Consider the following 25,481-nt stretch of genomic DNA (forward strand, 5'->3'; position numbering starts at 1 on the left):
CCCCCACCTCGTGCCCACCTGGAGGACCCCCAGGCCCCGCAGCAGCTGCTGTTCTCTCCCCCACGTCGCATCCCTGTCCTGCTGTCCTCCACCTGCCCCTCGGTGGACGGCAGGACCACCCCTCACCGCCACCTCCCCCCTCCCTCCTGCCCAGGCAGCGATACCAAAGATTAGAGAAAAAAAGGTCGTCAAAACCAGTATGAATTTCCTTCCAAGGAGTTCAGCTGGGCCCAGCGCTGCGGAGGGTGCTGAGCGTGGAGGGTGAGAGCAGGGCCTGGCCACCTTCGTCGGCTGGCTACGCCCCAGATGGAACCTGTCACCTGCCGCATCCCTGGTTTCCCCACCAGACGCCCTGCTCCTGGCGATGCCCCGGCTTGGGGATCCGCATCCCCGAGCAGGTCACGGCACTTTCAACGCTGGGGCCCGAAACCAGCCAAGGCTTCCAGCCTTGCCACCAGAAGCAGTCTTGCTGCTCGGAGGGCCGCGTCTCCACCCCTTACAGGCCCTCTTGTTTTCTTTTTCCCACCCAACATCTGTCCCTCCTGGAGCTCAGACTCAGGGAGTGGGGACCCGCAGCCTGAAGGATTAGGAGCTGATTTTTTCGGTTGCCCCGGTAGACAGTTTGGAGGTTTAGGACTTTCCCAGAGGTGGGGAAGGCGACTGGCCCCCCCGCCCTCCGGGGAGAGGGGTGAGGTTTGCCCCCGCAGGAAGGTCCCCCAGGGCCAGCCTTGCCAGAAGTCCACCCACTGTCCCCTGGCCCCCGACTTCGCTCTGGAAGGCGAACAAGCCCCCAGACTCCAGCCTGGGGTGTGCGGTGTGTGTGTGTTTGTCTGTCCTTCCCTTGTACGAGGCCCCTGCCCTCTCAGAGGAGCTGGGAACAATCTGGAAGCCACTGAGACCTGACGGCTGGGTGCACAGAAGCCGGTGATAAAAGAAGTGTTCACCCATTGAGGTCTGGGGAAGTCATTCTGGCTTACACATGCGTTAGCTTGAATTTGATGCTGACTCGAGCAGCCTGTTTGTGGCTTATCAGACGCACATTGTACGGATACCTCTGCTTTAATGATTAAAGAAAAGGGCACATTGACCAGAAGTAAAGAATGTCCATGTTAAAAATAAAGATGAAATGCCTCCCTTCCTGGGACGCCGATGCTGGTGCTGTTTTGAGGACAAGACTCCTTCCCAGGCACCAAGTCACGCTGACTCGCTGTGTACCCGCTGGTCTGTTTTTTTTTAAACTTTGAAGGAATGTAACCCTGACTTGGTTGATGTTCTTTGTTCTGACAAGTTATAAAACTGCTGAAAACTCTGCTTCTGCAGAGCAGTTTCCCAGTCATCTGGAAAGCTGTTTTCCGGACTATAGTCTTCAGTCTGGCTTAAGTAATACTCTTCTCTTCCTATTACAGATTATCGGTTATTTTGTTCGACAGCGGGTTCCCCTCAGGGCCCACGCGGTGCATGAGTGCACGGGGAGACCTCCTGTCCACCTCGGGAGCTGCTGGCCTTCGTCCTTGCCTAACTGTCACCCCGCTCCCAGCAGTTGGGGCCTGGTCTCCAGGTGTCCAACACCTGCTCAGCTCAGAGCACACAGAACCGCATGACCGCACGGACCTCCTGACTGGAGTTCCACGGTCATTCACACTGAATAATCAATGTTAATTAAGTTTTTATTTCTTTAAAAAATTTATTTATTTATTTTTATTTTTGGCTGCGTTGGGCCTTCGTTGCTGCACGCGGGCTTTCTCTTGTTGCGGCAAGCGGGGGCTACTCTTCATTGCAGTGAGCGGGCTTCTCATTGCGGTGGTTTCTCTTGTTGTGAAGCACAGGCCCTAGGCGTGTGGGCTTCAGTAGTTGCAGCACATGGGCTCAGCAGTTGTGGCTCGCGGGCTCTAGAGCTCAGGCTCAGTAGTTGTGGCGCACAGACTTAGTTGCTCCGTGGCATGTGGGATCTTCCCGGACCAGGGCTGGAACCCATGTCCCCTGCATTGGCAGGCGGATTCCTGAGCGCTGCGCCCCCAGGGAAGCCCAGTCTTTGTTTTCTGATAAAACTTAAGTGGTGCGGAGCCCACCAGTCTTAATAGTGGACTTCCGAACTGTGTGACAAGTGCACAAACCCAGGTAACCCACACATTTACCCAGATAGGAACGTTTTCCCAGAAAGTCTCGCGTCCCTTCCCAGTCGACCCTGCCCCTAATCAGAGGTGTCTGGCTTCCTGCTTTACTTCATCACAGGCTTGGGGACAATCAAATGTAACCAGACTCCCGCGTCTCCACCTGGGGGCCAGCAGGGAGGTGGACTGATTTTGTTTCCAGTGTCAGAGTTTTTTTTTTTTTTTTTAATTAATTTATTTATTTATTTTTGGCTGTGTTGGGTCTTCTTTTGTGTGCCAGGGCTCCCCCTAGTTGCAGCGAGCGGGGGCCACTCTTCATCGCGGTGCGCAGACCTCTCACTGTCGCGGCCTCTCCCGTTGCGGAGCACAGGCTCCAGACGCGCAGGCTCAGCAATTGTGGCTCACGGGCCCAGCTGCTCTGCGGCATGTGGGATCCTCCCAGACCAGGGCTCGAACCCGTGTCTCCTGCATTGGCAGGCAGATTCTCAACCACTGCGCCACCAGGGAAGCCCCAGTGTCAGAGTTTTGCTCCTTTTTATTGCCGAATGGAATTCTGTTTCATGGATGAACCACAACTTGTTAATCCATTTTTCCTGATGATGAACAAACATTTAGGTTTTCTTCCATTTTTTTTTCACTAATACAAATAAAACTGCTATCGCACGTTCGTATAAGTCCTTGTAGACAATTTTTTTTTTTTTGAGTAAATACCTAAAGAATTTTTCTAGACCACAGGGCAGGTGAATGCTTAATTCTGTAAGGTACCATCACTACTTTCTGCAGGGTAGTTATAGTTTTTACACTCCCAGGAGCAATGTATGAGATGCATGGTGTCTATAAAAGTCGGTGCTGTGAAGACTTTCACACGTTTCCTGTTCTCCCTGGTGTTTAGTTCTCTCGGTGGTGGGAAGTTGCATTTCCCTGATGACAGGTGATGTTACACACATTGTCAGGAGCCTACTTATTGGTCATTCAAATACCTTTGGTTCTTTTTTTACTAAACTGTATATCTTTTTTATCATTGAGTTATAATAATTCTTCATATATTCTGGATACAAGTCCTTTGTCCTATAATTGTTTTACAAGTATTTCCTCCCAGGTCCTGGTCCATTTTCTTGATACGGTCTTCGGATACGTAATTCTAGAAGTTCTACAGTTTCCCATTTTACATTTAGGTCTAAGATCCATTTTGGCTCAACTTCTTAACTTTGTGAAAAGTGTAAGATCTGTGACCAGATTCTTTAAAATACTTTTTTTGCCTGTGGGCATCCCATTGCCCCAGCACCGTTTGTCGTGAAGACTGTCCTCGTGCCCTTGAACTGCCTTCGCTCCCTTGTCAAAATCAGTTGACTCTGCTTGGGTGGGTCAATCCCTGGGCTCTCTGTCCTGCTCCGTTGATCTATTTATCTGCTCTTTCACCAGCACCACACCATCCTGATTTTTGAAAGCTGATAGTAAGTCTTGAAGTCGGGTAGTGTGAGTCTTACAACTTTGTTCTTCTTCAGTACTGTGTTGGCTCTTCTGGGGCTTTGGCCTTGACGTACAAACTTTGGAATCAGTTTGTCAATATCTGGTGTCCTGGCACTGTGATTGGGGTGCATGGAATCTGTAGGTCCAACCAGAAAAACTCACATCTTTACAGTAGTCAGTCCTGCAATCGGTGAACACAGAATGTCTCTCTATTTACTTACATCTTTGATTCCTTTCATCAGAATTTTGTTGTTTTCTGCATACAGATTCTGAACATATTTTGTTTGATTTTTACCTACCTTGTGTTTTTGTTTTTGTTTTACTTATTTCTCTCCTTTTTTGGGTGCTACTGTAAATGGTGTTTTTAAAATTTGAAATTCTAGCTGTTTGTTTCTGGTATATAGGGAAGTCACTGACTTTTTCTTTTCATTTTTATTTTATATCGCCCCATGTGGGGCAACGATGAGTAGAGTTGCTTTAAACATATGAATATCAGTTTTCTAGGGCATAGTTTTTCATTTCTCTAGGGTAGATACCCAGCAGTAGGACTGCTGAGTCATATGAAAGTGTATGTTTAGCTTTCTAAGAAATTCCCAAACTCATGTCCAGAGTGGCTGTGCCTTTTGCATTTTCACAAACAATAGAGAATTCCAGTTGCTTTGTTTCCTCACCAACCCTTGATATTGTCAGGTTTTGTTTTTTGTTTTTAATTTTAGCCTTTTTAATTTGTGTGTAGTGGTATCACTTAGCATTTTTAAATTGGGTTGTTTTATTTCTTATCATTGAGGTTTGAGAATTCTTACTGTGTTCTGGAGACAAGTCCTGTGCCAGATGTATGATCTGTGAGTGTCTTCTCCTTATCTGTAGCTTGTCTTTTCATTTTCTTTCACAGAGCAAAAGTTTTTTCATTGTAATGAAGTTCAATCTTGCATTTCTTTTCTTTCATGGATAGAGCTTTTGGTGTCATGTCCAACAACACTTTGCCTAGCTTTGTCTCCTGGAGATTTCCTTGTATGTTTTCTTCCAAAAATTTTATAGATTTAGATTTTACATAACATTTTGAGTTACTTTTTGTATAAGGTGTGAGGTTTAGGTTGATGTTCATTTTAAAAAACATATCAATGTCCAATTGTTCCAACATTATTTGTGGAAAAGTCTATCCTTTCTCCATTGATTGCTTTTGCACCTTTGTAAAAAAAAGAAAAATCAGTTCGTTGTATTTGTGTGTGTGTCTATTTCTGGATTCTCTCTTTTGTTGCCTGTATCTATGTGTCTGTCCCTTTACCAGCACCACACTGTCCTGATTACTGTAGCTTTATGGTAAGTCAAAATTGGGTAGTGTGACTCTTTTTACTTTATTCTTCTGTGTCAAAGTTGTTTTAGCTCTTCTAGTTCCTTTACTTTTCACATAACTTTTAGAATCAGGTGGTTGATATCTACAGGAATTTTGATTGAGATAATGTTGAATTTATAGATCTATTTGGGGAGAGATAACCACTTAACAAATATTGAATCTTCTAATTATGAATACAGTGTAACTCTTCATTTCACTTAGGTCTTTGATTTCTCTCATCAATGTTTTGTAGTTTTCAGCATACTGATTTTTCATGTTTCATCAGATTTATACATACGTAGTTCACATTTTTGCTATTTTTTTTTTAACATCTTTATTGGAGTATAATTGCTTTACAATGGTGTGTTAGTTTCTGCTTTATAACAAAGTGAATCAGTTATACATATACATATGTTCCCATATCTCTTCCCTCTTGCATGTGGTACATTTTTTAACTCAAATTTTCAACTGTTTATCGCTAGTATATAGAAATAAAATTACTGTTTGTAGTTCAATACCTTGTAATAATGTATAATGGAAAAGAATCTGAAAAAGAATATACATATACGTGTGTGTGTGTACATATATATATATAACTGAATCACTTTGGTGTACACCTGAAACACTGTAAATCAATTATACTTCAACAAAAAAATAAATAAAATAAAATTAGTGTTTGTATATTGACCTTGTATTCTGCAACCTTGCTTAACTCATGTATTAATTCTAGCAGATTTTTGGTATATTCTTTAAAAAAAAATTTTTTTTTTTTTTGGCTGCGTGGCATGTGGGATCTCAGTTCTCCAACCAGGGATCGAACCATGCCCCCTGCAATGGAAGCAGAGAGTCTTAACCACTGGACCACCAGGGAGTCTTTTTAAATTTTCTACCTATTACGCCATTCTTCCATTCTGATCTGTGTGCCTTTTCTTTCTTCATTTTGCCTTACTGCACTGGTTAGGATCTCTATTACCATGTTGAATTGGGGTGATGATAGAGGGCATCCGTGTCTCGTTCCCAATCTTAAGGGTTAAGTATTAATTTTTTTGCTATTAAGTATGGTGTTAGCTACAGATGTATTGTAGACACACTTTATCAGGTTAAGGAAGTTATCTTCTATTTAAAGTTTTGATTAGCAATGAATTTTGGATTTTCGTCAAATGCTTTTTCTGTATTTATAGAGAGGATAACATGATTTTTCTTCTATTAGTTTAATATAGTGAATTACATTGATTAGTTCTTGAACCAAGCTTGCATTCCCAGGATAAACCCAACTTGGTCATGAGGTATTAACCTTTTTATGTACTACTAGATTCAATTTGGTAAAATGTTATTGAGGATATTTGTTTCTATGTTGATGAAGGATATTGGTCTGTAGTTTTATTTTCATGGAATGTCTTTGTCTGGTTTTGGTATGAGGTAATGCTGACCACATAAAAGGACTTGGGGTTGCCTGGGCATGAGGCTGGCAGTACAGGGGTGGCATACCCAAGGGCACCTGGAGCTGTTCAGACAGGTGCAGCCGGGTACTGAGGGAAGCAGGTGGATGCGACCACGATAAACACCGTCTTGTACCTCCCACCCCTCAAGGCTCTCTCCCCTCCCCACCTCGCCACTGGGAGATGCGTGCTGTCCCCAGACAGCGCTGGACACCTGGCCCTGTGGCTATTTAAGGCCCCAGCAAACAGACCTAACACACAAATAAAGCCAAGCGGAGACCCGCGGGTCTGGTGTTGCATAAAGAGCCATGTTTATTTCTTAATTGGACAGAGCCTTAAGTGCACACACACGGTACAGGAGCCTAGAGCCTAACACTTGGGTTTCGGACATCAGGGAACGAGAGTCATCACATCAGGATGGCACTTACAGTGCAGGGGCCGGGGTGTGCCACAACCACGTATGTACAGCCACGGGGGCACTCGGGGGACAGCTGGCCGCGGGGCGCACGGACCTGGGAAGGAGTCACAGCCTGTCGCCTCTCCCGGGGGAACGCGTGGCCCAGCCCCAGGGACACAGGAGGGTGCCTGTGGGGTCCCCGCGCTGAGGAGAGCTGACGGAGGACCAGTGTGGCCACCCTGCTCGTGCCTGCAGCATCGGCGACGTTTGGGGACCCTCCCCGAGGGCCTTGCGACATCCACCCCAGAGGTGTCGAGGGGGGACTAGGATTGCCAGGAGACCACGTCAGTGCAGCCGCCCTGGTGTGTGTGTGGGTGTGCGTGCGTGTGTGTGCATTGTCGGTGAGCGAGACAATCATTACGCAGAACAGAGAGGCCTTGAAACTTACGAGCGTCTCAACAGCCGGCCCTGGGCACCAGCCGGATCGCTTTGGAGCCGGGCCGCTCAGCTGGGAGCCCAGCATCTCCCTCCCTGGGGCTCCTCCCTAGGGCCACAGCGGAAGGAGCCCAGCCCTCCCTGAGGGACAGAGAGCCCCCTCCAGGCGAGCATGGCCTCAAGCACAATGAGGCTGCAGCCTGAGTGGCAGCAAGCACTGCAACAAAAACCGTCCAAGAGAGATGGCTTTCTCGATCTTTCTCTCCTTCCCCACTCGCAGAACACAGCTGCCACAGCCAGACCTGACTTTCCTGTCTGCACCTCACAACCTGAGGACCCTCACGGGCCTCCAGACCAGCCTCCCATGTCACAGATGTGGCAACTGAGTCCCAAACCACTTGTCCCTGGCTTACACGGCACCGGGCACGGGAGAGCAGCTTTCCCGACTCACAGACGGAATTCTCAGACCCAGGCCCTCGCGTGGGAGCCGGCCTGAGAGGAGGAAGTGGTGACGGGTAGGGGACACCAGGTGGGCCACACCTGGCTCCGAGTCACTGCCAAGACGGCACAAGGCCCAGACGAAGCAGCCCTGGAGGCCTCCATGGCCGTGGAGGCCCCTGAATTTGGGGCGATTCCCAGAAACCCTCCCGGGGGCCCCCTGCCCCACTCAGCGGGTGCTCTGCAGGTTGGCTGGCCCCAGACACCTGTGCCCGGGGTGAGAGGGCCTCAGACTCTCCGGAGGTCACGGCCTCAGGCTGGCTGACCTGAGTGGCCGTGGCCTGAGCCCTGCACCTCCAATCTCCCTGTAGGAAGGAGGGGCTCTCGGAACTGACCCATCTTAGGACAACTCACCCCACCCGTCTCTCCTCCCTGCCCTCAAGGCCATCACGAGGCCAGCGTCAGCGCTTGCTCCAGAGCGTGCCGTCCCCTCTGCTCTCTGCGTCTTGACCTCTGCCTCCAGGGAAGCCCTGTGGGGGGAGCACAGGCCTGCTGGTTTCCGGACAATGTTTGACTTTAGTCCAGAATGTGAACCCTCCGTCACCCCCTCTGGGGGGACGTGGTAGGGACGGGTCTTGTGCTGCAGTTGCTGTTTTCCCTCGAGCTAAAAAGAGGCTGAATGTGCCTCTGAGTGTAGGGACAGGTCACTGAAGACCCCAGGCCCTGGTTTCTCTGAAGGGTTTATGGCCTGGGCATGACACACAGCCAGACTCTCAGCCCGGGGCTGGCTCCTGCCCGGTCCCGGGCAGCCCTCAGGCATGGGGTCTGCAAAGGGGACGAAATGGATATTGTCACGAGAGGGCAGAACAAGACAAGGGTGACACCCTCGGATACAGGAGGAAGCCCCCTTGATGACGGATGACCCCAGCACTGGCTGCCCTCACCTGACCCCATGGAGTTTTCTCACCGGGACTCACAGAAACTCCTCTCTTGGGACAAAGAGGGGAAGTCACGATTTCTTCCCTGGAGCGACCTGGAGCTCACCCCGGTCTCACAGTGGCTGGAGATGCCACACCAGAAGCCCCTCGCTGCCTAGACCACCTCTAAACACAGCTCCCCGCGCCCAGCCGGCCTGGACACGTGACACACCCGGTGGGACCCTGACCACCCTCCCGCTTGGTTCCCACCAGGACGGCCCCCAGCCAGGCGCCTGCTGCCTCACCTCCCACGTGCTGCCAGGGACAGGCTGCCGGCGTCACCTGGACAGTCGCACCTCAGGTGGCTGCTGTCCAGGTGAGACGTGGGTCCTCCCTCCTGCGAGGAGGAGTGCACCCACCTTCTGCGCTGCTCGGACTTCAGGCATCAGAGCCCCACAGACACACACACACACACACACGCACGCACACACATGCCCTGGGACCAGGGCCTGCCCCACAGGCCACTGGGCAGAGGCCTCAGCTCCGGCCGGGCAGGTGTCCCCGTGGTGCCAACCAGGAGGTCCCCGGCCTGTCCAGACGCCACCTCACTGTGGTCTTCCCAGGCGGCTGCCCCGCCTTGTGTGTCCTTAAGAAGCTTGGGAGGTGCGTTTGGGAGCAAGCGGGGTGGGTCCACCTGAGCCCTGCGGGTCTATGTGAGGGCATAAGAGATGCACACTTATAAATAAAACACAGTCTTACAGTTAATTTCTGAGTGGACTGTTTCAGTGTCACTAACTGATGTATGTTAATTATCGTCTGTCTATGCTTAAAAAAATATTAGAACGGCAGCGATGCCCCCGTGGCTCCTGTCCTCCGGCCTTCCTGGCGTCTCCCAGCTCTTCCCACCCAGGGCGCGTTCCGAATGAAGAAAGGACAACAAACGCGGCCTCTGCTGGGAGCACGACAGGTCGTGTGGCAGGTCCCCGGCCAGAGGTGGGCTTTCGGGGCCCAGCGCGGGCATCCCCAGGAGGAGGGGGCGCGTTGGCTGTCTGCTGGGAGCAGGGCTGGGCGGCGGATGACACGACAGGTGGTGACGAGGGTGGGAGAGTGGGGCCGGGCCTGCTGGCTGTCCAGGAGGGCTCGGCTCAGACCCTCATCTGGGCAGACCTCCTCCTGGAGAGCTTGGACCTGCCGAGGGCGGGAGAGAAGTGGCGGTCAGGGCGCCAGAATGCCGGCATTAGTGTCTCTGGTTCCCCGATCGCCCGAGAGACGTAACCCCCGTCTCCTGGCCCTGTGACTCGGGGGGAGCAGCCCTCCTCCCAGTCCCGTCCCCCCACCCCAGCCTCCTTTGTAAGTCACTGACTAGGGGCGAGGCTCCACCCACCGAGGGCCTGCCTGTCCCCAAGCCTGGCTGCAGTATGTCCCCAACATCGAGGCCCGCCCTGGTTGAGTGTCAGTTCTGAAAATCTTGGGGATTTACACACTCGGTGAGGAGCAACGACCCGAAAACAAGAATTCACGTTCTCAAGACCGTCCCCCCCGCCCTCTGCAGGCAGGACATACCGTATGGTCCCTGCCAGGAGGGGGTTGAACGCGTACAGCCAGTCGTGCATGTCCTTGTCGCTGTTGGCCTGCAGCAGGATGCCCCGGTGCTCCGTGCACACGGCGAACGTGTTGGGGGTCTGTGGAGGGAGGCTGCCGTGAGGGGCGCCAGGCCTCCCGCGGTCAGCTAGGGGCAGTCGCCACTCCACCGGGGCCCAGGTGGGCGGGGAAAGGCCCCTCCCCGCCCCAGGGGGAGCGTCAAGGATGAGGAAGCAGAAAAGAAGACCCCTAGGAGGGGGCGGCGCTGCTGCATGCACAGCCCATCCTGACCCTGCAGGCGGTGGCTCCCATCCGGAAGCCTCTGTAGTCAGGACACCGGTATCTTCTCATGTCCCCGTGGCCACGCCCGAGGCTACCTTGTCACTGCTCTGTGTCCCCGTGGGATGAGTCAACCCCTCACAGGCCAAGGTCCCTCCCCCGGGGACCCTAGCTCAGCTGCTGGCCCAGATGTATCCTCTGGGGCCCGTTAATCCTGGCATCTTCTCTCAGGCCCGAGCCCTCGACGTGGCGGGCGTGGGTGGCAGGCTGAGCTCACACCTCCCCCTCCCCCACCACAGGGAATCAGTGCCCAGTGGGCCCTGTGGCCACCAGCCAAGAGTCAGGGCTCCTCACATCCAGGGCCACCGCTTGCTCAGAGAGGAGCAGGGGCAAAGCCAGGCACAGGGGGCTGGACTCCTGGGCCCACTGCCCCGCTGGCCCTGCAGGGCTCCATGACACCCACTGTGGGCGTCCCCAGAAGGAGGGGACTGTGTCGTTAGCCATCGAATGGGAGAGGAGTAACGCTTGCGCCACCCATCACCGCTGCTGTCACCAGGACTACCAGCCCCATGGGTGGGCAGAGCGACCCCGGGACACGAGAGGCAGAGAGACAGGGAGGCTGACCCCCATGTCCCGGCCCGTGACAGACGGGCCTGGCTTCAGCCGGGCAGCGAGCGGACGCAGGGCCCGCGGAGGAGGACTAGGCCCGGCGCCCGCCCTCCCCCTGCCCTCCCCCCGCCCGCGGCCGTGTCGCACCTTGAGCATCGCCTGCTGGTCCTCGCTGTACTCAACCTGGGCCGTGGACAAGTTGAGCACGAACCTCTCCACGGCATCCCTGTCGCTGTTGTACATGTAGGCGTAGGGCCGCCGCACCACCACGAAGCGCTTGGCCCAGCCGGCCGTGTGCGGCTCCAGGAAGTGCAGGTACCCCTTCTTGGAGACGATCGGGCTGGGGGCGGGGACGCACCGAAACCATCTTTCTGCAGCTGCCCACCAGCTGCCCAGCCCCCGCCCGGCACTGGCCCTGGCTCTGGCTCTGGTTCCCCCTCCTGCCCTTTATGTCTGCTCATTCTCCACCCCTGTCCTAGGTCAGGGGGCCCTGCCCGACCCCCCGGCACAGAGCTGTCTCCTTTCCAGGTCAGGGGCAGCCCACCTGTCCTTGCAGGGGCAGAACTGGCGGGGCGGTGCTTTAGAAGGGCCCCCGTTTGGGGCAGGGCCCCCACGCACCTGACCCGGATCTCCTGGATGTCGGGAACCAGCTGGCGCTGGGGCTCCTTGTTGGTCTCCGTTGCCCGGGCAGGGGAAGGGGGCTTCTTGGAATCCACCTCCGGCAGGGGCTCAGGCTCTGGGCTGGCTGGCCGGGAGCAGGGCTGTGGGGTCCTGGGAAAGCAGAGTGAAGCCGCTGCACTCCTGCCAGGAGGTGCCTCTCTGGCCCAGCTTCCCCGACAGCCAGTGTTACCCCCTCAGAACCGCCGGGGGTGCCTGCCTGGGCCTGCCCCCCACGCCGGCTCAGACCTCCGGCCGGCCCGCCACTGCGCCGCACTGCGCTGCACTGTGTGGCGGGCAGGGTCCACGCCGACGCGGCACCTTCTCCCGTGGCACGTTCTGGCTCCCCACCTCCACCCCCCGTGAAGGCGGCTTCCGCATCTCGTCTCCAAAGTTAAACTGAAGCTGACCCGACTTTCTCAGGGACCATGTGTGTGGAGGGAGCTGCTAGTCGACTGTGGACACCAGGCCCAAGCGACGGACCCGGTGGCCAAGGAGGCCTGACTCAGGATGGCGCCCAGAGGGCTTGATGCCTTTTTCTTTCAAGAAGACAATCTGGAAAGCCTGAGGTGTTATGAGACCTGATGGATCAGACACGAGCACTGCCAGCAATGCGTCCCCTGCCCCCAACACCGCTCAGCAAGTGTCAGGTGGGCTTAAGTGGCCTCTAGGCTCTGCTTTGTCACCACTTTGCCCACTGAGTATTTTATGAGCGCTGCCACTGAATAGGGCTTTTTGTTTAGTGTTTTGACCCGTTCCTGGTTTTATTTCACGACTGTATTCTAAATCTACTCTTTAGCAGAAAATGACCTTGGACAGGGCCCGTCAGCCGGCAGGGCAGACCCCCTCCCCCGGCCCTGCCCTAGTGTGTGGCTGTCCCCAGACACCCAGCCCCTCGAGCCCTGCCTTCTTGCTCTGTGCCCGAGTCCCAGCCGTTGTCGTCGGTCAGCTTGTGGAGGCGGAAGCTTTGCCGGGAGCCTGGAGCTCACTTACCTCAGGTCAGCAGCTCCGTACCGGCCCTCGACCAGGGAGGGGCAGGTGGAGGAGGGGGTGAGCGTGGCCGCCCCCAGAGGGGACATGGACGGGTCCCGCAGCAGGGTGACAGACATCTCAGAGAGCTGCGGAGGAGAGACGGTTCTTCGGGGACAGCCTCAGGGCCCTCTGTGGGTGGGGGCATCCCTGCCGCGGCACCTTTGCCTGCATTTTACCTTCTGTTTAGGGCGACCCCACTCCAGCTGCGGGCTGGGCTCTTCCCAGCCTCCCCACCCTCTCCCAGCGCTTCAGGCTCTGCCTTGCCAAAGGAGGTCCTCGAGGCTGTAGAGCTCCAAAGACGGAGCGAGGACCACTGGGTGGGGGTCAGGGAAGGAGTAGCCTCTGAGCCCCGACTTCAGGGTGTGCAGCCTGGCAGCCTCGGCGAGAGGAGATTTGGGCAGAGGGAGAGGTCAGTGCGGAGCACAAAGGCCGGGCGGGGCCGTCTACCAGGCTGAGGGGGGACTGGTGATGGGCCAGAGCGCCGGAAGGGAAGCCTGGAGCCTGACGCGGGGCAAGGCCAGCCTCCAGCAGCTCCGTGGAGGGCGGCACAACAGCCGCCCCAGCCTTGGGCATGGGTATAAGGCAGCAAGACCAGGGTGGGCCCCCAGGTAGGACGCCAAGGAGGGAAGGACGCCGAAGAGAGGGGGCTTGACCAGCCCGGGACAGAGGCAGCTGGGTGAGGGCCAGGCTGGATAGGGCTGGGGACTGGGAAGACTGGAGCCAGGGAGGACACCGAGCGGACAGCCCTGGACCCGGCGGGCCCCTCGCTCCCTGCCCTCCAGGACCCCAGCCTCAGGCCCCGGGAGGCCACCCCTCAGCTCTGAGGCATCCCTTTAGGCTGGGAGAGGAACGCTCCTAAGAAAACCCTTATCCCCTTCTCTCGGCCACAACAGCCCCCGCGGGCGGCCCTCCACGCCCACCTTGCTCTCGCTGGCGCTGACGCAGACGTGGCCGTGGGTGTGCTCTCTGGTGAAGGAGTGGGTGAGGAGCCGTAAGCACTGCCGGAGAGCAGACGCCTGGTCAGGGGCTTCCCGGGACCCAGCTCCGCCACGGACACAGGCCCGGGACACGGGAGACTGGCTGAGGGGCCAGGCACCCCAGGTCAAGGTGGGAAGCACCCTCACCTCTCCCAGGTGATGCGGCCGTCTGAGGAAGCCCCCGGGGCAGGCCTGGGGCCTGGGCGGGGCTGGGGGTTGAGCCAGCATCCCCTGAAGTGCGGGAGGCCTTCCCCGTGGCCCACCCAGCAGCAGAAAGGGCCAGCTCTGGTGTAGGTGGCGAGCTCCCCATCAGCATAGGTATGCAAGAGAGAGCAGGGCACTGCCTTGGGGAGTAGGCTATAAGAGGTCCCCGGGTTCCAACGTGGATAGGGTGGGGTGGGGGCGGGGTCAAGGTGACCCTACGTACTCATTCTCCCAGGTCCTGGTGGCCATGACAAGACACTGGCACCAGGAAAGGGCCAGGAGCACGGCCGCCGCCCGCCTGCCGCCCACCTTGACCGCCAGCTCCCGCTGCCTCTCGTTGGGAGCCTCCAGGGACGACGGCCGGCCCGCAGCCGCGAGCGGGGAGGTGGACGAGCTGTGGGCCTCAGAGTCCTCGCTGGAGATGGGGGACAGGGCCTCGGGAGCAGGCCGCTGGGCCGTCTCCAGCTTCTCCCGCAGCAGCAGGTAGTGCCTGGTCTTCTCCACCTGCACAGAGGAGCACGAGCGTGGTTTTGCCTCTGCTCCCGCCAGGGCAGGGAGGGTGGGCGGCTGCTCTGAGCCCCAGGCCCGGTTAGGCCCGGGAGAGCCGACCGCCCAGCCGGGCTGTGGCGTGGGACATGGCGCCAACAGACCCGCTCGCGTGCGCCCGCCGTGAGCCGACGGAACAGACACTGCGTCCCCGCAGCCGCTTTCCAGGGGGCCGTGCGCGCTGCAGCCGTGGCCCAGCGAAGGGCCCAGAGGGTGGACATGGCCCCGGATGCCCGCTTCCCACCCGCGCCCTGGCCCGCAGTCAGCGCCGCGGCTGGACACTGGCCGTCCTGGCCTGAGCGACAGAAGGGCCTCGCCCTGCCCACTAGCTTCCCACCCGGTCTCCTTCTTGTCTCATCTACTGCCCGACAGTCTGCGCTTGGGTCGAGGATGAACCTTCCCCGCTAAGCCGGTGGCCGTCATGCGGCCGGGCGGCTCGAGTGCCACGTGCCCCATCTTGGGCGGGGTGAGAGCCCGGCGGGCCCGGCCCTCTCACCTCCTGCAGGAGGCTCAGCTTCTCCAGCTCCCACTGGTGGTCCAGGATGAGACTGTCGCTCCGTGGCCTCCAGCCCGCCAGGTTCTCCTCACCCCGGACGTAGGCCACGGACGTGTCCAGCACCCGCCGGCGCCGCCGCTGCATCCCTGGAGCGACACCGTCAAGACGCAGCCCTAGCTGCAGGCTTATCCACCGAGGGAGGCGGGACCCCCGCCCCAGGCCTCCAGAGCCAGGTGTCCCGCGGGGTCTCGGCTGCCCCTCCTCTCCCTTCCTCCCTCCCCTCCAGCCCCCCAGCAACGCTGGGGGGCATGAGGTGGGCACTTGAGTCTCCAGGTGAGGGGCCCCCAATGGCAGCGTGACTGAAGTCACCCAGGTGATCCCAGGGGACCGGGCTCCCTGACCTCCAACGGTGCCCCCACCCCCCAACCAGAGAGCCCAGGGTAGACGCTTACCTGGGCTGCCCGTGTCGGCCACGTGGCACAGACTGAGCTCGTACACGCCCGTCACGCGATTGCTGCCAGGAGTGGTGGGGGGTGGGAGGAGGAACGTCGTCACCTGGCCCCGCGTCAGCCAGGCACCGACTCTCGCCACCATCAAACGCACACTGGGCGCGAGTCCTGCAGCCGCCCACGCCAAGCGGCCTTGCACGGGGTGGCTGAAGTGCTAGGTTCCCCGCAATGCAGTCCCTGTACATGGTTCCCATCCCAGACTCCCGCTGGGCCCCCCTTTCTCTTGGGACCACTGATTCTGCCAAGGGCACCCCACTAACCCGCTCATGGAGAGGGGCTCACGCGCACGGGGTGACCTCCTGCATGGCCAGCCCAGGACCCCCACCCCCCCTTCCTCCCGGCTGTGCCAGAGCAGCCTGGACACGGGGGCCCACGAGACAGTGCACGGGGAGCCTCACTGAAGGCGGCCAGCGGTGACCTGGCACCCTTGGTGGTCCCTGTTGCTGGCGCAGGGCCCCCTCTTACTGCCTTGACATTCTTGGCCATTCCTGCCCTACTCCCAAGAATGCAGGGAGTGGTCAGAGCGCAAGAAGGGACGCTGGTCCTGGTGTCCGACTCCCCCACGTGCCGCCAGCCTCCGAGAGGCACTGGCTCAGCACAAGTCCTCAGCAAGTGCTGTCCAGAGTCCCCCTTCCCGCCCAGCCCCGTGTTTACCCAGCTTCTCCCACGGAGTGAGGGGAGCAGTCCCAATAGCACAGATCCGCATGGCCCCTGGGGACGAAGGTCACCGGCACCTCCCAGGGAGGCCCCAGAGTGCACACCTCAGGCCTTCCCACTGTGCCGTGGGGAGAGCCTGGCTCTCTCACACCCCCCAACATGACATCGGTGTCCCCACAAGTGCCCGGTAGCGTCCACTGACGGTCCGAGTGAGATGGACCCCAGCGCCGGAGGCCCGACGGGACGGGGGCGGGTCCTCCGTCTCATGGGCCAGCCGGCCCGGAGTGCACCACGTGACATACTGCTCCGCGCACAGCCCAGTCTGCTGCTCGCTGCGCCCAGGGCGCCACCGCAGGCTCACCTCTCCGAGGCCCGCAGGCTCCCGCTGCCGAACAGGTTACGGATGGAGCGTGACGCCGGCAGCTTGGCATCGCGGGAGTAGAAGACCATGCAGAAGTCCTTGGTGATGACGGCCGGCTGTGTGCAGTTCTCCAGCTGCGGAGGGCAGGGAGGGGCTCGGACCCAAGGACAGCCCAGGGCGCTCGGCTCCAGCTGCACCTAGCCATCTCCCCCTCGGGGCACGAGAGCCTCCGCCCGACCCACAGCCAGGCGGGAGAGAGAGCCGGGCACCCACTGCCGGGGGCCAGTGTCCGTGCAGGGGCCCCAAGTGCCCCGGACACGGGCCTCAGCTGCCTCACCATTAAATCGGGGCGACACTGTCCCCAAAACGTTTGTGAGGATCTGACCGGACCCTGTCTGTGCACCCACAGTTTAACTCTCAGACGCCACAGGAAATTACTGCACAGCGAGCGAGGTGCTGTCTTAAACAGCCAGTTCTTTGGTTTTCCCGAAGCTCCAAGATAACTGCTGACAAAGCTGGGGTCTTGTCTGGGCAAAGCCCTGCAAGTGTTTTCTCAGCCTGAGCAAACCTCATCCCATGGGGCAGTCACACAGGTAGGTCCCCATATTACAGCTGGAGTAGTTAGGCTCTAGGGGGGTGGATGCCTTTGTCTCTACCATCCCGCTGGCTGCAGACCCCAAATCCCCGCCCCCATTCCTCATTACTGTGCACAGCAAGAAATGCCCATGCCCCAAGCCTCCTCCTGTGCTTCGAAGGGAGGTCATGGCCTCAGACCCTGGGGATGGAGAAGGGGAGGCTTCTGCTTTTGTGCTGCCTGGAAGATAGATGCAATGTCTGGTGGTGCTGCAGCCATCTTGCAACCCCAAGGACAAACCCATACACTAAAGATAGCAGCATTAGTTAATTGCGAGCATAGCCATTAAAAGTACATAGACTTAATTCAAGGACTTAAGAAGCCTTCTGAGAAGAGAATAGGGTTGACTGGGTTTGTCCAGGGCTAACAAGCACCCTCACTGCCCCTTGGCAAGCAGCTGAGGCTTGGGGCACGGATGATTTTGGTGGAGTGCCCTGGGGGCAGGCTTCTTGCCTCAACGTAAGCAGAGAGGGTCATGTAGATCTTCTCTCGGTAAGGGGTGACCCGGTTCAGCAGGAGGGAGTTGTGCATGGAGCTGTCCCACGCGGCCTCAAACTGGTAAAACGTCCTGGATGGAAGCAGAGACAAGGTAGAAGGTCGGATGCGGCTTGCTCTCGGTGGGGGTGGGGACATGCAGACAGACAGACACAGACAGACAGACGTGTGGGCCACCCGCAGGGAGAGCCGCTGGGACCACAGGTCAGAGGCCCAGGTGCTGGTGTCCAGGGAGGATGGAGCCCTCCTTACTCAGGACCATGCCAGGTGGGGGGCTCCAGGCGCCCCCCAGGATGAGTGCAGAGCTCTCTCAGCTCCATCCTGGGGGAGGGGGAGGGGGAGGGGGGTCCCCTGGAGCTGAGGCAGGAAAGGATGGAGAGGGGAGGAAAAGGGAGGGGGCTGTGACAAAGGGGAGGGAGAGTGAGAGGAGGGCGTGAAGGGGGCAGAGGCGACGGTGGTGGTGGGGAGACCGTGGGAAGGGGTGACCGGCTCCACTCAGTCTCGGCCTGAGTAAGGAGGCGCCCTGGCCTCTCCCTGGACTCAAAGGGAGCCCGCCCGACTTTGCCAAAACTCTCCATGGCCATCTCCTCCACCAACCGACTCGCCCTTGGGGGAGGATGCTGGGGGTGAAAACCGGAGTGGCCCCTCTCCCAGACGGCATGGCCTCCGTCCACCTCAGCCAGGCCCCATGGAAAAGCAGGGCCCCACGTAGCACAGAGCAGGCAGTGGTGGCTTCTTTCTGTCCCCAGTCTGTAACCCGGAAAATAATGACCAGAGCGTGAGCCAGTGGCCAGGAAACCCCTCTGAGGGCAACTCAGGACAGCCCCAGGGCCCAGACAATTTGGTGGCCTCCACTCCAGGGCAGGGTTTCCTGTTATAGGACAGTTTCTGTTTTCAACCACCTGATGGCAGAGCTCCTAAACTCTTGCCTCAGGCCGGCTGCATGTTTTGAGGACCCTCGTATTCGAGCTGGGGCTTTGCCTCAAGGCACAACGTGGCCGCTCTGTGGGCCCTGGCAGCCCCCAGCCTCACCCGGTTTCCATCCAAGCATCCTCACAAAGACACAGTTGAGAAACGCATCAACACAAGCAGCCGGCCACAGCACACGCCCTGACATGGCCCGGCCCCTTCGGAGGAGCCGGGCCCACCCGGCAACGCAGAGGGAAGAGGAGAGAAGCCGCGTAGGGGCAGGGACAGCGCCACGGCCACCCCCTCTCTCCATGGCGCAGTCCAGGGTCGCGGGAGAAGCAGCGGGACAGGGCAGGGCCACTGCCGGACACGTCACTGAGGAGAAAGATCCAGAGGCAGGACGTGAGGACAGCAGGGTAACCAGAGGATGGGCAGAGAGCGCGGGGAGACATCGGGGGAGAAAGGAAATTGAAAGTCAGAAAGGACAGACCGAGCGAGCGCAGAAGAGAAAAGTGAGCTGTACCTAGTGTCATTTCCGAACGAAACGCTAAAGGCGGTGGCAGCCAGGACACACACGTACACACACAGAAGAAATTCACATGTCAGAACGAGCACTGTCACCCGGCCAGGTACCAGCTAACTGACATGCAGCAGGCGGGGCCGTGCCCCACCAGCCGCAGGGCTGCTGACTGCTCTCGTGGGGCCCAGACGCGGCCCACGGGGGTGGGGGGCTCCCTGCGGGTGGGGCCCACTCTAAGCCCCCAGCCCAGGCACTGCAGACACCCCCTTTCCCTGTGTCCGCAGGGAGAGACTTGGGTCCATCTCCAGCAGGACCAGCGGGGCGCGCCGGGTGCCACCACCCCGACCCAGAAGGATGCCCTCTGTCCCAGGGGTCCCCAAATGCCCCAGCTCTGAGGCGCCAGGCCTGCGGACAGAGCCAGAGGCCTGCCGCAGCGCAGCTCAGAACAAATGCCCCCCCGACAGCCCAGCTCCAAATGCCACTTCACAGCATGTGACCAAAGGCTGACAGCAGACATCTCTGTGCCCTGCTTCCTGGACCAATGACGGGCAGTCACTGCCCCGCCTCACTGAGACGTCCTGTGGGTTAAGTAAGCCAGTGAGGAGCTGAGGACAGGGCCTGGGAGGCACAATTGTTATTACTAGTCCTCACCCCAGGAGGCCCAACCGCACCCTGGGCAAGGCCCAGCCTGAGGCCCCGGCCCTGGTAGGCCGGCCAGCCCCAAACCCTCCTGCTGGCCCAGGGCCTGGCTCAGCGCTGCCACCTCTGTCCACCTGCCTAAAATGTCGCTACAGGACGCTGCCGGCTTCCTTCCCGCCGCAAGTGCTCGGGGCGTGAGGACCCAGCCCACCCCAGCAGGGCGGGAGAGTGGCAGCCCACCCACATGGGACCCGAGCAGCCACACAGGAGGCCCTGAGCTTGCTGGGCAGGGTGTCACATGGCAGGAAACTAAGACCCAGCGGGCTGAGAAGGAGCCACGGTGCACCCAGGAGGTGACTGGCAGGCGGGGAGACCACACCAGGACCCCGACTCATGAGCAGCCCCAGGAGACCCCTCTGGGCATCAGGTCACCCGGAAGGGCGCCCCCTCCCCTGCGGCGCTGCTCACTCTACCCGAGCGAAGTTCAGTCAACCCCCCAGGTACACTTTTAAGGGAAATGTGTGGCCCAGACTTGGGGTCCCGGGACCCACAGCATCTGCACCACCGGGAACTGGTCAGAAATGCAGATTCCAGGGCCCCCGCACCCACGGAGGCAGAACCGCTGGGGTGGGGCCACCTTAAGGGCAGAGCATCAGAGCTTCACCATCGGCTCAGCACCCCTGTCATACTGCGGACCCTCTGCATCCAGCCCATTCTGGGGAAAGTGGCCAGTCCCTGCCTCCAGCGAGGCCGTGCCAGGCTCCACCATGGATCCTAGCCATTTGCCCTTCCATCTGCGCGCCGTGCCCTGGGACCAGTTTTAAAGAAAGGGGCCACAGGCAGGCCAGCCTGCACCCACAGCAGAGCCCCGGGGGGTTCCTGCAGGGCCCCCAGCCGGACGGAAAATGCCCATCAGCACAGTCCTTCTGCAGCAGAGTGGGGACCCAGCATCGAGGAGTCCCCCCCCACCCCATACACCTCTGGTCCACTTCCAGGAACCTCCAGCTGACATCTTGACTCCAAGCAAGCCTTCCAAGCCTGGCAGGGGGTGGTTCCTGGATGGGGAGGCCTGTCTGGCAGCTCTCCTCCAGCCAAAGGGGTCAGGCAGCAGGGGCCCGGAAACAGAACCGCCCCAAATTCAGCTCTGGGACATGAGCGTGATGCTCAAACAAGCGAGGGCCCACATGGGGAAAACTTGAAAACTCAGTTAAAAAGTTTTGTTGACAAAATGTCACATGTTGTAAACATCTTTTCTGTCCTGCCACAAATACGCTGCAGCTGTTTCGTTTTCCCTGGGGTTGGTGGAACGGGAACCCGTATTGGCCCTGCCTGTGAGCACGTGTGGGTCCGCGGGAGGCCCTGGGCTGCCCAGAGGCCCAGGTGGGGCTGGTCCTCATCTCGGCTGGGCTGCCTGGGTGGGAGGTGATGGAATCTCAGGGCTCTCAACACGAGCGCCTGGTCATTCTGTATGGGACTCTACCACGCCTGCTGCCGACGGCCCATCAGAGCTCGTTCAGACAACTTCTGACATGCGTCACAGCCATCGTGTGCCAACAGGCTGGCATGGCGGGCATCCTAAGGCGAATGGGTCTGTCGAGAATCTGAAAATTAAACCCCACGCTCGAGGTTTCAACCAGAAACTCGTTATGCTCTGGGAACTATGTTTCTCGAAAAAGTGTCACTTTCAGGAGTGGCCCAGGTTCTTGGGGAAGGTGGTCTGATGGGCAGGCTTCCAGGACTGAGCCCCCAGACTGCAACTAGGGCAGCCCTCGTGTCCGGTGGGAACCGTGATCCCAAGACGTGCTCACGCGGCTAAGAGCAGGGAACGACCTCGAACTCAGGAATTCTGCTCAGTGTCTGGATGCCACACGTGCTCGGCCAAGCGGCATCACCCAGCACGCAGAGCGAGCTTAGACCAGAGGGACAGAGGGGGTGGAGGATCGAGGGGATGAGGGGACAAGCGAACTCCCTGGCCAGGCTTTGAGCTTCCTGGGGACTGCCTGTTCCTGTCTTAGTCTTTAAGCCCCCTTCCTAACACCCCGAAGAACGTGGCTCACACGTGATAGATGAATGAATGGGTGAGTGAGGGTCACGGCCCCATAAATGGTGCAGCATGGCAGGGCAGGAGGGGAAACTCAACAAGATCCCACATCTGGGCCCTTCCCGGGAAGGCTGGAGTAGCCTTTGGGGCACCTGGGCCACCTGTTTGGAGAAATCAGATCCCGCGCCTGGTGGATGGGTGAGGGTCACCGTGGACTGCCCTGCTTCCCAGCCTTCTCCTCAACACCTCTGTGCTTTAAAGGGTCTTGAGGACCCTTTCTGCTCCGGGCAGGTGGAAACCCGAGCCCTGGGCAGGAGCGTGAGCTGGGGTAAGATGTGCGGACAGGGTGGAAGGTCTGACCCAACTCTTCATGGATCACAGGCTGCGTCACAACCCCTCTTGCGCGTCTCAGGGGCTCCGCAAGGTGGGCGTGAGTCCCTGGTATTTAAGTGGGGCTCCTTTGGCAAAATTGGAGTGGTTAGAAAAAAAAAACCCAGGCTTTTGCTCAGGAGGTATGTGTTTTAAATTGATTACAAGTATTTTAAATTAAATACTAACAAGGTAGTAGTGAAAAAACCACACAACTTACATTAATAAAGTTCCACATGCAAGACCCCTGCTAAGAGCTTTTCATGTTCATCTCATTTAACATCACAACCTTAGGCAGGCCCTAATAAAATCCCCTTCCTGAGGCGGAAAGAAACCAAGGTTCCAGAAGATTCTGCCACTTGTCCACATTCACAGCCAGGCTGCCCCAGCCCAGTCGGTACAGCCCCCAGCCCCCACCCCACTCCAGATGTTGGGGACGGGACCCTCTACTTGTCCCCAGTACCACCCACCACAGTGGTTTCCTGCCCCGCAAAACATAGCCCCGTGAAAGAGGCACCAGCCTGAGTCTTGGGGCTCTGACCCCTCACCCCTCTGAGCGCCCTAAGCCTCCTCTTGCAGGCCAAGTCCACTGGGGGCTGGGGCCCCCTGCTCAGGTGCAGGGGTGAGGTCCTCCCGAAGTCTAGGGGCTGACGAAGGAGGCCCTGCTGGGAAGGAGGGGCTCTCCCTTCCTTTCCTGGTGCCATGTCTCCTCCTGGCCGGAGGGTATGTTTCCATTTTACCCAGAACCTTCCTGGAGGCGTGAGGTACTTGTACGGGGGTGTCCAGGACCAGCCTGAGCACCCCTCTATCATGCTGGGCTGGTTGTGGAAACGCAAACTTGAACAGAATGCCCACACACCCCCATGCGATCGTACTGATGGGCCTGGAAGTTTCCACTGATCAGGGAAACAGCCCCTAAATCGGGTCCCCTCCAGGGATGAACCCGAGCCGACGGGATCCCGCCCCAGAGCCTTCTGAGAACCGGGAGACTGTCTGGGCAGGCTGCAGCCGCCTCGGCCAGCCCAGTCCGCCTCCAGGACCAGCTGGCAAGCTGCCACCTCCAGCAAGCCCTCCGGACTGCCCGAGAGGCAGGTCCCTGCTCTGGGCCCTGCAGGGCTGTGACCCTCCTCTGGTACAGCCTCCACTGCCGTTTTCCTTGACCAGGTCTCTGCCCCACCCAGCTGCGTGTCCCCAGGGAGGGCAAGGAGTGGGGGCACACGTCCTCGGGCACACACCCAAAGGAACCACAGTCTGCTCGCTGCCCCAGGGGGCCTCGGCTACAGCTGCCCGGGGCACATTCACCGTGACCATCTGTCCTGACGCACCACCCCATGACCTGACAAGGACACGGCCTCAGAAGGTCCTGTTGTGCCCCAACCTGGTCCTCGGGCTCCCCCCTCATAAAGGGGCAGGCGCCACCCCACTCCCCTCCCTGCAGCTTAAAGCCTCAAACATCCGCACTGGAAGCCTTCCTGCTGCTCCTTTCATCCTTCAAAACAGTGACCCCCAGGGCCACCAAGCTCTGGCCACCATCCACAGGGACCCCCGAGCTGCCCACCCCAGCTTGGCCCGCAGAAGCCTCCCCCTCACATCCCGCCCAGCCTGGCAAGACGGTTACGGCCTTGACCCTCCACTCAGAACAGACTAGAGTCTCACGGACAAAGTCTGAATTAGGGACCGTGAGGTTGTCCACCCCCAGGGTCTCAAGGACCCTGCACCCGGTCACCGCATGCCAGGGCCTCACTCGAGTCGGGAGGGATCTGCTGTCCCCGGCCCAGGAGCCCGTGCCTCGGGGGGTTGGACCTGGGGCCACCCGAGCGAGTCCAGAGCCTGGGCCCTTCACAGCTTGACCACCCACCTACTTCCAAAAAGGGGTGTGCGGTGGCCACGGCAGGAGCATGGCGAGAGCCACCCACCTGGCCAGGCAAGGGGCTCGCACCCAGGCCTGGGAGGTGCAGAGAGAGGAGACCTCAGCCGGGCTGCTCCTGTCTGCCCCTCGGCCGGTGCCCACTACAGCCCCTCCCTCCCTCCCTCCCTCCCTCTTTTCTCTTTCACTTTGCGGGGAGTGGGCCTGGCCGGCCAGCCTGCATGCGGGTGCCTGCTCCCGCTGGGGTGCAGGGGATGGGCAAGGCTCAGGAGTGGGGCGGGGGGGGAGGGGGGAGCAGGAGGTCAGCCATTGTCTACCAAGGGCAGGAAACTACCAAAGCAGGCAAAATCAAGAGTGGGGGCAGAAGGGACTCAGCCAAGGGAGGGTGATGGGGAAGGAAGCAATAGGAAGAGAAAAATACAAAAGGAAATAAAATGAAAGGAGAAGATGGGAGAGACAGGAGGGAGAGGTGAGCAAGTGTGGAAGGAATCCAAAAAGCTGAAATGAAATCTCAGGGCTGCGGGAGTGGGAGGAGAGGCTGAAAGGAAACCAAGGGGCACAAATGGTACCTAGGCATGTCCGAATCAAGAAACTGCCTGCAAAACACAAACAATCACAGGTTAGTGAGGGGCGGGGGCCGGGCAGTGGGGCAGAGGGGCGGCCGCAGCGAGGGCGGGGGCAGCGCGGAGAGAAGCTGTCCGCGGCGACAGGCCCACTCTGAGCTGGGGAGGCTGCAAAGCACGGGGCCTTTGAGCGGGGAGGAGGCTGAGGCCGCGGCAAAGCAGGTGGGCAGCTGAGGCTCCGAGGCCCAAGCCAGACCTGGGTCTCTGAGCCTCAGCGTCTCTGGGGGCAGAAGGGCCTGCCGGGTCACCCACAGGGCAGCCGGGCCCATCGCGGCTCCGAGGACGTCAGCCACGGTCCAGGGAAGAAGAGGGCCCTCAGGAGGAGCTGCCAGCCTGGCCAGCTAAGCCTCAGAATGTCTCCTGCCTGGGGCCACCCCCTGAGGAGCGTCCCCGAGATTTTCCAGGCCGGGCTGGGGTCGGGGCAGTCCTGGGGCCATACAGCACGGGCAGGAGCCAAGCAGGGGCCAAAGCAGCTACGAGCAAGGACTACAGCCCCAGCCCAAGGACGTCCTTGAGCCTTGAGGGCCCTGACCGGCCCAGACCTGGCCGGCCTCACTTCCCACAGCCCCCAGGGAACAGGACAGAGCCCGTCAGCGATGGGTCCTCTGGCCTCCAGGAACAGGGCGAACCTCTTTAGCCAAAGCCCCACTGACCCAGGGTCCAGCCAGGAGCAGCTGCCCCCTCCGCTGCCTGGGGACTGAGCCCAGGACGAGGTCCCCTGTGCCCTGCAGCAGCCGCGCTGGCCGGAGGACGGGAACCCAGAAACGCAGTCCTCACAGCAGGGAGACCGTGCAGGGCGGGAGGCCCAGAGGCACCCCCGCCCCCTTCTCTCCCCCCCACCCCTTCTCGCCCCAAGAATCTAGAAGTTGCCGGGGCAAAGGAAGGGTTAGAGGTCAGGGGAATGCTGAGGTCATTCTCCAGGTCCAAAGCGGCACT

General features: G+C 58.8%; 1 protein-coding gene across 1 annotated transcript in view; it reads right to left on the reverse strand.

Annotated features, from left to right (window-relative positions):
- Window positions 1-6,640: 6,640 nt before the first annotated feature.
- Window positions 6,641-25,481, reverse strand: part of KIF1A (kinesin family member 1A) — a 92,538-nt gene continuing 73,697 nt past the window's right edge. Inside the window, 13 exon segments of the mRNA XM_057551448.1 lie at window positions 6,641-9,728; window positions 10,104-10,222; window positions 11,157-11,349; window positions 11,628-11,780; window positions 12,660-12,784; window positions 13,619-13,696; window positions 14,189-14,383; window positions 14,922-15,067; window positions 15,374-15,435; window positions 16,449-16,582; window positions 17,536-17,650; window positions 19,010-19,033; window positions 24,492-24,518. Coding sequence (XP_057407431.1) covers window positions 9,686-9,728; window positions 10,104-10,222; window positions 11,157-11,349; window positions 11,628-11,780; window positions 12,660-12,784; window positions 13,619-13,696; window positions 14,189-14,383; window positions 14,922-15,067; window positions 15,374-15,435; window positions 16,449-16,582; window positions 17,536-17,650; window positions 19,010-19,033; window positions 24,492-24,518 — 1,414 coding nt within the window. The 3' untranslated portion in view covers window positions 6,641-9,685.

This window comes from Balaenoptera acutorostrata, chromosome 8, assembly GCF_949987535.1.
Source record: "Balaenoptera acutorostrata chromosome 8, mBalAcu1.1, whole genome shotgun sequence".
NCBI lineage: Eukaryota > Metazoa > Chordata > Mammalia > Artiodactyla > Balaenopteridae > Balaenoptera > Balaenoptera acutorostrata.